Below are 12,318 nucleotides of genomic sequence, written 5' to 3'. Positions count from 1 at the left end.
CTTATGACTCTTCACTGATCTGAAAAAGACCAAACATGTCCCTAAATCTCCGCCTTTCAACTTCCGCATCAGCAATCTGGGAGTCGTTCTCCTCTTCAAGCAGTAACGCCGCGGCTAAGGATTTCATTCTTATAATTATGTTTCCACTAAATTAAGAGCGAACGAAATTTTATTTTTAAATACAGTGATGCTAGATATATTTAGTTATTTTAAAATATTTACAAACTTTAACTTCATATGCTGCTATAGTTTGGTGGCAAATATTTCTTTGTTTTGTTTCGATTTCACATTCCTAGGCAAACAGCTGATTTCGAAAGATGTTTTCTGTCTTCCTCTTCTTCTTTCGTTTCGATCGTAACGCAGAATACCTAAGTTCGATTCCAGCGGAGCGGAATGCGGGAACGTAATCGAAATGCAGAATAGGGCTGAATATTTGAAACGAAAGATTTTGTAAATATGAAAATATATAAAATCACATTAAAATCAGCTTAATTTTAGTAGTTATTGAATTTTCGTTTTAATGTAAATGTGGAGATGCATTCTTACACAAAATTACACACTAGATGAAACACACCCATTTATAAACCGTTTTGGCAATTTTTTGTTAGCCCAATGTTTTTGATCATTTATTTTTTTTATTCATATTATACTTAATTCAAAAGTATATTCGACATTTAAAAAGAAAGATTCGTTCTTCTAAATCTACATCAGAATAACTTCAATAATAGGCATGCTGTAAGCGACAAACTTTATGTGCGCTTATGAATAGTTGTCGATAAAATCAAAATTACTTGTTTTCAAATTAAAATTGTCGATGATTGTTTTTTTAAACGTTAAGCGTACATTTATGTATATGCGTGTTAGAAAAGCACAGCTAATTTAGCTAACAAATTTTTGCAATGCGAAATGTCTTCCATTAAACTTCCAAATTCAAAAATAGTAGCAGGAAATGCTAGCTCGATAATTTCGGCTATCAGCGCTCCATTAACCTAAAATTTTTACGAGAGTTTGTTGACTTTTTTTAAATATTGAACAAAGTTTGAAAATTTAATTTTTTTGAGTTCTGTTAAAGAAAGAACAATATTTTCATAAAAAATAACAAAAATTAAATTACAAAAAAAAATAATATCGTCGGCTTAGAGTGTAAACCTGCTAAATCCGTTTTGGCAAAATTGACCTTTTGATGCAGTTCGAAGGAGTAGGCGATTCCGCAGTTGCCAAGCAAAAAAATACGTCAATATAAAAATATAATTGTCAAAAATTGTTTGTTGAGTAAAGCTGCTAAGTACAATCAGTTCAAATTCAACTGCTAAATCCAACAAATTGTGCTTCTGTCGCTCGCGTTTAAGCCAAGGAATAAGCTCCAATTTTTTATATCTCAAGGAAATTATTGTTACTTGTGGAACGAAACAGAAGGAAGATTAAATGCAGAAGAGTTTTCCAGCGTGTGGGTAGATTTGATAGAAAAAAATGTAGTACCAAATAATAGTTCCGGGGAGCCAATTACAGTAATTTTTTATAGCGATGAATGCACATATTAAAACCGAAACAGTATTATGGCTAATGCTTTGTTATCCACAGCTATAAATAACCATATCATTATTGAGCAAAAGTTTCTTGAAGTAGGCCATACCCAAATGGAAGTTGATTGTATCCATTCCACTATCGCACGAGCACTTAAGAAAAGAGATATCCATGATCCTGCAGAATACATTGAAGTATGTAGAACAGCTAGAAAAAATCCAAAACCATATGACGTAACTTATCTTAGTTACACGTTTTTTAAAAGCTTTAACACAGTTCAATTCTTTAATAGCATTCGTCCCGGTCGCGGCAAAGATGCTGCTAAAGTAGGGCTGCCAGACGTCCCGGTTTTCCCGAACATGTCCCGGTTTTAGACTATTTGTCCCGGTGTCCCGGTCCAACCTTAAAATGTCCCGGGTTTCGTTTAAGTGTCCCGGTTTTCGATTTGATTGCACAAATTTTGAATAAAAATGACTACACTGAGAAAAAAGCCGCGTTGTAATATTAAGAAAAATTTTATGAATTTACTGGGGGAAATAACTCACTAGTAAACATGAATATTTTTTATTTGTAGCTGAGTGCACGAAGATGCTTGCCACAATTTGCTAATTTCCAGAGCGTCAGGGTTCAAATCCCATTACAGACAGCATGGAATTTAAATATATTTTTTTTTAACTTAATTATGAAAAAGCATCCGTTAAGTGCAAAGCGCTTCATTTTAATATTGGCGTATTTGAATTGAATATTTCTATACTAAATACTAAAATTTGTATACTTAAATTTATTACGAGTTGGGTTGGCTCTTTCATATGCGATTTTTTTTTCAATTTAGCACGTTTTGCACAAGCGATAGTTGATGATTAATATAAGTATGTACCTAAATACGTTAAATGACATGCGCAGAGTATTACAATTATATTAAGCAAAAGCCAGAAGTTTTGAAACAAGTTCACTGCAACGAAACAAATGACTGATATCTTAATGTTACCGGGTATTTATTTTTTTTTTCTTTCGTGAAACCTAGATTACTTATAAGTCCGTGCCGTACAAAATTATTGGCTCGGAGACTCTTTCATCAGATCACAATTTCTAGTCAGATCTTTTAGAAAAATTTTGAAAATGTAGCTTTTGAGCCAATTATTAAAGTGCAAGTCTGAAGTTACCAGAAAATTTCGCTTATTTTTTGCAATTATTTATTTTTTGCTGACAGTGTCTTCCACATACAAAAAAATGTGGAACATAGTTTGTATGGAAGAAGCTCTCAGTAAAAACAATACCAAAAATCAACTAAATTTTTATGGGCTGCAAAACCTCATTTTCAAAATTATTATAAAAAAGTCTGAATAGAAAGTTGCGAATTTGTATGCAAATTTATTGCATTTTCCCGAGTTTTGCATAAAGTTTAGAAATTTTATTTTCATGTTTTCTGATGTATTTGGTTTAAACTGTATTTTTATAAGGAATAAAAAAGGTACATGCATTGTGAAAAATTCTCTGTGCTCTAGTTGTGATAAATTGTTTTGTTTTGCTGGTGTATGTACGTTGTAATGATCTTATGATCTCATGTTTTTATGTTTTTGTTATTGTTTGTCAAAATAAAATTTTACTATATCCTTTTATACGTAATTTTTGTCGAAACGAAAGGGAAGGGAGCGAGAGGACTTTGCCACCTTTAAGTGTCCCGGTTTGGCAACAGAGATATCTGGCAGCCCTATGCTAAAGTAACTGATATACGAGCCCTACGGTATACACCAAGTGGCGACATACATTTCAAACTAAGATTCTCCAACGAATGGGAAGTAATACCGTAAAGAAAATCCCCAGTAGCTGTTTACTTGCCGTTTTCTCACCTTCCGAATTTATACGAGAGTAGGCGTACGATTGCTCGCAGAAAGTATGAGATCTCCAGTATTTCAAACGATTACTTCCTGAAGATTACCACGCCTACTATAACAATTTACCTCATGATTGAATAATATGTATCGTACTTTCTGGCATTATTGAGTTCCTACTTAAATTATCTTATATGTGGTCTTTGTACTATTAATTTGAGAGACGAATACTTCACGTATAGTTACTAATATATGTTTTATAAACTGCCTATTTTTGTTGCAATAAACGGAAGAATAAATCTGTTGTATTTTTTTATATATATACAGATGCGTGCAACTAATTAGCAACGAAATTCAAAACGATATTGCTTGCAAATTATGTTTATTTATTTATTTTTAATAATTTTCATTTAAAATATAATTCAATCTATATCAGAAACCACAATAACAAAAGTTGCAAAGCTTGCACAAATTGCAAAAAAATTAATCAAACTTCAAAAAATTGTCATCCTAATTTCAAAATTTTTAATTAGACTATTTAGAAAATTTTCGGGTAAGCAGTTTTGTTGCCCATTCAATTTTAGCAAGTTTCAAGTCGCTAAACATTACCGTTGATTTTTTAGAATTTTTTTTGTTGAGGGTGTTGCGCATTTTCTTCCATATAACACAGGATCAACATTTTTTTTTACATGGAAAAAATCCGCAACACCCTCGCCAAAATAAAATTCTAAAAAATCAACGGTAATTTTTAGCGACTTGAAACTTCCACTTTATTATACTAAAATTGAATGGGCGACAAAACTGCATACCCCAACATTTTCTATATATTCTAATTAAAAATTTTGAAATTTTGATGACGATTTTTTTAAGTTTGATTAATTTTTTTGCAATTTCTGCAAGCTTTGCAACTTTTGTTACTGTGGTATCTGATATAGATTGAATTATATTTTAAATGAAAATTATTAAAAATAAATAAATAAACATAATTTGCAAGCAATATCGTTTTGAATTTCGTTGCTAATTAGTTGCACGCATCTGTATAATTGTTTTTATCTATGGAATACTCTTTTAATTAACATTTAAATTGAGCTCGTAATCACAAAAAATAAAATAGAAACAATTTTATTCATACAAAATCAATTTTGAAAATACAAAAACTAAAACCAGCTAAGTTAGAAATTCGCCAATAAAACCATAAAAACGTAATTTTTTTCATTCGTGCTGGATTAGGGCCATGGAACGTCGCGCGATTAACAAACTATATGTAGGATTTGCCCCTTAGACTAAGAGTTAAAGATATATTTAGTTTTTTGCCTCTACAGTAAAATATGTTTTTTGGTCGTTAGCAGGTTTACACTCTAAGGCGGCGATATGTTAAAACTTATCAAAATATGCTGCGGTTATAATTTTTTCGACCACTGTATGTAAACAAGTGACAAGAAAATATATCAAAAATTCACCTTCCTGGAAAGGACATGGTGGATACACTTAGCAACAGCCACTTTCAAGCAGTTTGTTAAAGAACACACCATTCTAGTAGCCAAGGAGCGCTGGAACAACTTTCGCCATGCGAAACTTTCGGGATTACCTTGTATTTTATAAAAGGAAACGCTTAAGAGCCACTTACTAATGTGGAATCAGAACCAATATTGACCTATTTAACATGTAAGACCGAATCGAAAAAGTTACCAAATTGAAAAATAAATTACCAAATTACCAAACTTGATAAATAAAAAAAATACCAATTTTGATTAAAAATTACCAAAGCGGCAACGCTGCTCAGCCACTGCAGACATTTAAGATAACTTGAGCATTGAGGAATCGCAATGTAAAGTTACTGCATCTGGGAATAAACGCGTCCGCTTAGAAATACTGGGCAGCGATGGGCAACAAATAAAGTCACTGGCACTAAAATGGTTTTCGCACTCACGCGAAGAGGCTCCTAATGAAACACATTGCCAACCGCTGTCGCTTCACTTGAAAATTATCAGGTTTAAAATAATGCACAAGTTTGTTGCCGTGGCTCTTTCCACACACAGCACACCGCTCGTAATTCCTTTTCATTTTTTTATGTATTTATTTAAAATCAGTCGCACAGCTCACAATTGAAAATTTAAATTAAAAAAATTAAAATTTTGAATTGTATAGGGTTAAGAGTTGACATTTCAGTCGCAGTTCAAAAGAGAGAAATGTCGAAATATCTTCTACCTTGTTGAATATGCATTGTGTATACCTACTTAATGCTGTATTTAAGAGAAATCTATTTCATTTTCGAACAAAATTGGAATGAAAATATTCTCTCTACACGTTCAGCTACAGCCAGACATGCAAATGTGCTTTCAAATGCTCAATTTCAATCACATTTCGTTAAAACATGAGCAGTGATCGCATAACAATAAGCTGGTGCAGAGACACGAGTTCGCCCGCTACAGCATGACAGAGGAACACTTTTGTAAGTACTCCAATATACCACAAATAGATTACATGGTCCAACGATTTTTGCAGGGAATCAGCAACTGCATAGATCAACTGAAGAAAGCGACACGTATTTGTTGGAGAAATTTAACAATTTTAATTCTGTAAAATGGAATCTTCTGCTAAAATTTATAATAGGTGATTAAAGAAGTAACTAAAATTGTTAAGCTTGCTTAGGCTTATAATATTTAAACAAATTACAAAAAATATTATTTTAAATTAATACTGAAATTATATAACTGAACATAATTCCGTGGATTTGTTTATCAGTACCTAGTTGTTGCATATGCGTTTATGTATTTACATATCAAATATCATGGCCGTATCAAGCCAGTTTCAGGCGGTAATTAAGGTAGTTACCTCATATGGTATTTTATCCATAACTGTCCTTCGCAGCCGGGAAGCCATTGACAGGCTGGTCGCCGCCCTGCATATCTATTGATTGCCCGGCCACATGGGAATAGAAGGTAATGAAATAACAGATGCGACTGCCAAGCAGTGTTGCCGTTTTAGCCCTTTGGTGGCTAGATTTAGCTTCCACATACTGTTTTTGGCCACATAAATTTAAAAATGCTCCTAGCCCTTTTTTTAGCCCTTTGGAGAATGTATTTATACTTGGCATGAAAAAGTTGTATATGCTTAATTTGATCTCTTTTTTTATTTATGTAAGAATGACAAATGACAAAGTCGTGCATTGAAAAATAATCGTGTCATTACATTAAAAAATAGTCATTAAGTTCATATAGTAACGAAGTTGCATACATTTTTTGTCATTTCAAAGCCTAGTGGAAATTCGGCATATGAAAGACTGATATATATATACATAGATGTATTGTATGTTCCTTACGTTTTTATACATATGTACATACTGTAAAAGTGTTAGGGCTGGTAACTTATCTATTAACGATTTAGCTATAGTTTAAAATAGATAAGTTTGCGGCCCTTAATATGCAAGAATGATAAATACAAGATTGCGCATTCCTGCGGGTGATGACGTCAAGATAGCAACAAATAGGAGATGGAGGAGAGAAAGACTGTTAACTGTCAAACCATGGAGGTCGCCATATTTACATACATATAAACATTTCTGCATACATACAAACAGTTTGCTAAAATGACGTCACACCAACAACTGATTCTGTCAAATTCGCCGAGAACAAAGTAGCGGTACTGCTGATTGCGTCTCCTCTGTCTCCCTACATCGTGCTTAATCTATATATTAATACGCTAACATAAATTTTGTCTCCGTTCGTTTGGCGATTCTACCGAACCGATTTCAAAACCAAGAACACCGTTGGAAAGGCATTTTTCCGTAGATGAGCAGAGTTTTTATGGTTTCACAATTGGTTGAAAATTACGGCCAAAACCGTCGTTTAAACATTTCCGATTTGTGTATAGATGTTGCTGCAACATGTTCAATTTGACATGTTTCGCATGTTGTTTCACTTCACATTCGAAATTAAGCTTTGATATATAGACAAATATGAAGATGAAGAAATAAATGCTAACGATGAAGTCAAAAAAAGAAGAAAAAAGTGAAGATAAGGACGAAAATGGAGACAATGATGGATAAATAAGAATTAGGGTAATTGAAAGGGTAAGAACATTTCTTGAATTTATGAAGTGAAACTTCTTTAGCGGCAGTTGGTTGGTTGGGAGTAAATTGTCAAATTCAAGGGGAATAATGCACATGGAAATAGTTCTCAGCGGTTTAGCGGTTTGAGAATAAAAACAAAAACAAAGATGCCTAGAGGTACAGGCAAAAACGAAGATCAAAGTAAATTTAAACACTTTAAGGTAAAGGTGAAGAGGAATATGCAAAAATAAAGATAAATATGAAGAAAAGGATGAGGATGAAGATCGATATTGTTATCGATATAAAACTCGATATTTTTATCGATATAATAATCGATATTGCTATCGATAAAATAATCGATATTGTTATCGATACTGTTATTGATTAAATAACCGCTATTGTAATCGATATAATAACCAATATAATAATCGATATTGTTATCGATACAATAATGGATATTGTTATCGGTATAATAATCGATTAAATAATTGATTTTGTTATCGATTTAGTCATTTATATTGTTAACGATATGTACAATAATCGATACTGAAGATTGTTGTATTTATCGATGAATTAATCGATTTTACAATCGTTGTATTTTTCTATCTTTATGGATATTGTTATCGGTATTTTTATCGACACAGTTATCAACAGGGTTATCGATATACTAATCGGAACATGGAATGTGATCACATTACATGACATCACATCACATTTTATCACATGATATGAAGAGACATCACATGAGTTTACATCACATAATATGATATCACATCACACGATATCACGTGACATGACATTATATGATATGACATCACATTATATGGCATGACATCACATGACTTGACATCACATGATATGACATCGTATGACATGACATGGCATTACATGACGTGGCATCACATGATATGACATCATATGGTATGACATCAGATGACATGACATCACAGGATATGACAACACATGACATGACATCCTATCACATCACATAAAATCACGTCACATCTTATCACGTCATCGCACCTCATCTCATCTACGTGAATAGAAAAAGAAAAGGATATAAGCAAAGATGTGAAAGATAAAAACAAAGATGAAGACCAAGGTAAAGTTACCGATTTCAAAACCAAAAACACCGTTGGAAAGGTAATTTTCTGTAGATGAGGAGAGTTTTTATAGTTTCAAAATTGGTTGAAAATCGTCGTTTAAAAATTTCCATATTGTGTATGGTTGTTTTGCAACCTGTTCCATTTAAGCTGTTTCGCATTTTGTTTTACTTCGTATTTGAAATTAAACTTTGAAATAAAGATAAATCTGAAGACGAAGAAACCAGTGATAACGATGAAGACAAAAAAAGGCAAAAGTGAAGATAAAGACGAAAATGGAGATAAAGGCGAAAATGGAGACAATGAGAAATACATAAGAATTAAGGTAACAGAATTGAAATTTTCCGATAGGAATCGAAATAAAATCAGCCATAAAGGTTACTGAAATTGATCGAATCGTAAAAGTTTATAATTATAGAAATTTATCCATGCTTATTAAGTTATCGCAACGTATCGAATTATTCAAACTGATCAATGTTTATTGAGTTGTCGAGATTGAGTATAGACACAGAAACGTAGTTGTCCAAGTTTACGGATAGTTATCGAGCTATAAAAACGTGTGGGATTAACGAAATTTGTCAAGTTAAAGAAATGTATCAAGTTATCGATATTTATTGAATTATCATTATATATAGACTTAACGAAATTTATCGAGGTGTCGTAATTCATGGAGTCCTTTCAACAGAGTCATCGATAATTATTGATCTACTGAAATTGGTTGGTTCAACGAATCGAAGTTTATGGAATTTTCAAAATATATCGATTTATCGAAATTTCAAGGTTATATAAGCTTATCGATTTATCACTGCTTATCGAATTTTATCGTGTTAACAGAGTGTAACGAGTTATCAAAATGCTTAGATAGTTTTCGAAAAATGTGGAGCTGTCAAAAGTAAAAATTTATAAAGGTATCCAAAGAATTTACATATTTGAGTTATCGAAATTTATCGAGCCCTCGCACTTCACAGTTATCGAAGTTGATCGAGTTAACGAATTTTGTTGAGTTATCGGATTTTAGTGTTCTTGAAATTCATCGAACTATCGATATGTATCAAATCATTGAAATTTATCGATAAACTTGAATGTATCGGGTCAATTCCAAGTCCTGCCGAAGTCCTGCAAAGACCTTTACAGATAAAGAAATTTTAGTTACGTTTTAGTTCCAAAGCAGAAGATTTTCCGGCTGGTTAATTTGTACCGTATAAGTTTTGCACGTGTTAAGTTAGAAAACCTCTCCAAGGCTTCTAAAACTTGAAAAACTGTCGAATTTCGACAGTAACTGGCACTCTAGTATGCTTAATTTGTTAAATGGCCCATCAAGTCGATTAACCGTGTATGTTCTTGTGGTGTGATTGTACCAGCTGCTGGTGCGACTTAAAAAATTATTTGAAAATTTTATGATTGTACCAGCATGCTGGTGTCGTGAGTGGTGAAATTAGCTCAATTTTCGAAGTAAAATGATTTTTTTTTGGCGGAAATTGCTTGCACCAAATGAGTCAAAGCCGTGTTTGTGGAAGATTAAGTTCACGATATTGCAGATGTGAATTAAAAAAAACAAGGCTTAACAAAATGGTAGAAAAATTACGAAATTTCGGCTCTAGTCATTTCGATCTTTCCTGGACCTCATTTGTAAACAAATAAGTATTGTACCAGCCTGGTAAGTTATATGATTAGAGCCTGATGGTACAATCACTTGAAGGAGCCAGCAAGCTGGTGTCATATATTTTCCCTTTTATACAAAAAGTTCTTTTGGTTGGATAAAATATTACCTTTTTTTGCCAGAGTTCATTGTTTTTCTATACCATTACTTATTGAAAATGTTTGTGAGTGTACTTATATATGTGTATGTAAGTAAAAATTTTTAGCTACCATTTTTAGTCACAACGCCTTTTTTAGCTCTTTTTTAGCCCTTTTTTTGAAGGAATTTGGCTACCACTAAAAGTGATTCGCGGCAACACTGCTGCCAAGGACGCCACCAGTCTGACTCTCGAACAGACAAACTACTTTCGTAGACCACTTCAACACTTGTACAACGAAATGGATTATAATAGGGCTATTCGCGATTCGGTGCATAAGAGCTGACAAATTTATGCAATTGCAGAAATATGCCATGGATTGTGAGCGACCTTTATTAAACTGTCATGGTAAAGCTTTTGCAAAACAATCTTTGTGCATCAGCTTTGGTTTTGTTTATGAATGCAATGCATAGCATTTTTATGCTATGGATTTTCGGTATTGCAAATTTGCCAAGCCATGACAAATGCAAATGCGTGTATTTTGTTTGTGTATTGCAAATAATTTGCAATACAAATTTGCAATGCAATGATGCTAGGCCATTTGCACCGGATCGCGAATAGCCCTAATATGATTTGGGAGTTCAGGGCTATGTAAGTAAACGGCAGAAGCAACTAAACCCGTTTCTTGTTACGGCTATCAAAGGAAGACTGCAGAGTAATTACCGAATTGCTCATGCACTAAAAATGGATATCACTAGCGTGGACAGCTGCAGGAAGTGTCGTAAGCGGGAGACCAGGGAAAGCTTGGAGCATCTTCTCTGCAGATCAAGAACACGACTGAAATGCTTGGGAGCCTACCAATTCGAGAAGTTAGAGGACATGTCAAAAGTAGGGCTGAAATTTCTTCGAATTCGCAAAAAGTGTTGATATCCTTTGTGATGTCTACTTTAACGCTAAGGACCTACCGGTCTATGTGCAGCTTAACGCCGGCCAGATTAATCTAAGCCAGATTCAGTTTTTATGAACTCATTAAATATAACCCTCTCTATATTTGCTCTAGTGCAATACGACCTTAGTAGGATTTGTTTTCTTAGTAACAAACATAAGAAACTATTACACAAGCCAAAAAAATTTATACAATGTTATGTTGACTAAAATATTACAGACGATTCTTATAGGATTTTACCCGTAGAATCCGTATCTGACCCTAAAGGTATTAGATTGGCTCTAGTTTTCGAGCAACTCAGGTCAACTAAGGATCGGCTGTAATATTTTAGTCAACATAAATTTTGTTTGCCTGTGTTATGTTCTCTTAGATGAAGGTTTGAGCTTCAATTTCAACCTCAGAAATTTCCAGCGTCTCAGATTAATTTAACACAAGTGATCAAAACAGGCAAAACAAGAGTAAAAAAAAAATCGTGCGTACTCGTGTAAAAAAAACTGTTTTCTATTTCTTTCAGTGTTCGGACTGTAATTTTTTGATTTTGAGTATTAAAAGGCAGTGATTATAATTCATGTTCTAAACGTGTTACAGTTCGGACGTGTTTTCTCATCGCACCGCTTTGTGCGCTAATTTACTAATAATCCAGGTAACTTTTATCTATCGGTGCTGGTATGGTGCTTATATTGAGACTGTTACTACGTTAATACGCACAGAATAATCGACTTAATTGAAAGCGCATTGACACCGTACACATTTCGCTCTGGTGTTTATACTTACGGCTTTATCTCGGCATCAAAGTAACCGTCTTCAAAAGCAAACAAAATTAGCTGTTTTCATTTGACATTTTATAAGTTAACACAATGGAAAGTGATACAAATCTTGTTTTATTCGGAATTATAAAATCGTGGCAAAGAAAAAGAACGATTATTATTAATTAGCTTTTAAATACTGATGCGATTATTTGGAATTTGAGCGGAACAGCTGATCTCCAACTCGCTTTGACTGAGAGCGGTGTTTATGCACTCTTTCTTACTACGTTTATACGCATGCGTAAGTCGCTTTCATTTATTTCGCCGCGATTCAAAACATATGTATAAACTGAATTTCAATTCGCTTTGAAAGAGCGAAG

The 12,318-nt window shown here is 33.3% G+C and overlaps 1 protein-coding gene across 1 annotated transcript in view; it reads left to right on the top strand.

Moving 5' to 3' along the window:
* Positions 1-12,235: 12,235 nt before the first annotated feature.
* The window catches only part of LOC108358089 (uncharacterized), a 3,781-nt gene continuing 3,698 nt past the window's right edge, over positions 12,236-12,318 (top strand). Inside the window, exon 1 of the mRNA XM_017609234.1 lies at positions 12,236-12,239. Within this exon, the coding sequence (XP_017464723.1) occupies positions 12,236-12,239 (4 nt within the window). The remainder of the gene's footprint in view (positions 12,240-12,318) is intronic.

This window comes from Rhagoletis zephyria, unplaced genomic scaffold (assembly GCF_001687245.7).
Source record: "Rhagoletis zephyria isolate East Lansing unplaced genomic scaffold, Rhagoletis_zephyria_1.1 Rzeph_scaffold_00205, whole genome shotgun sequence".
Classification (NCBI taxonomy): Eukaryota; Metazoa; Arthropoda; class Insecta; order Diptera; family Tephritidae; genus Rhagoletis; species Rhagoletis zephyria.
The sequence above is the reverse complement of the archived record's forward strand: the minus strand, read 5'-3'. Positions and strand labels throughout refer to the sequence as shown.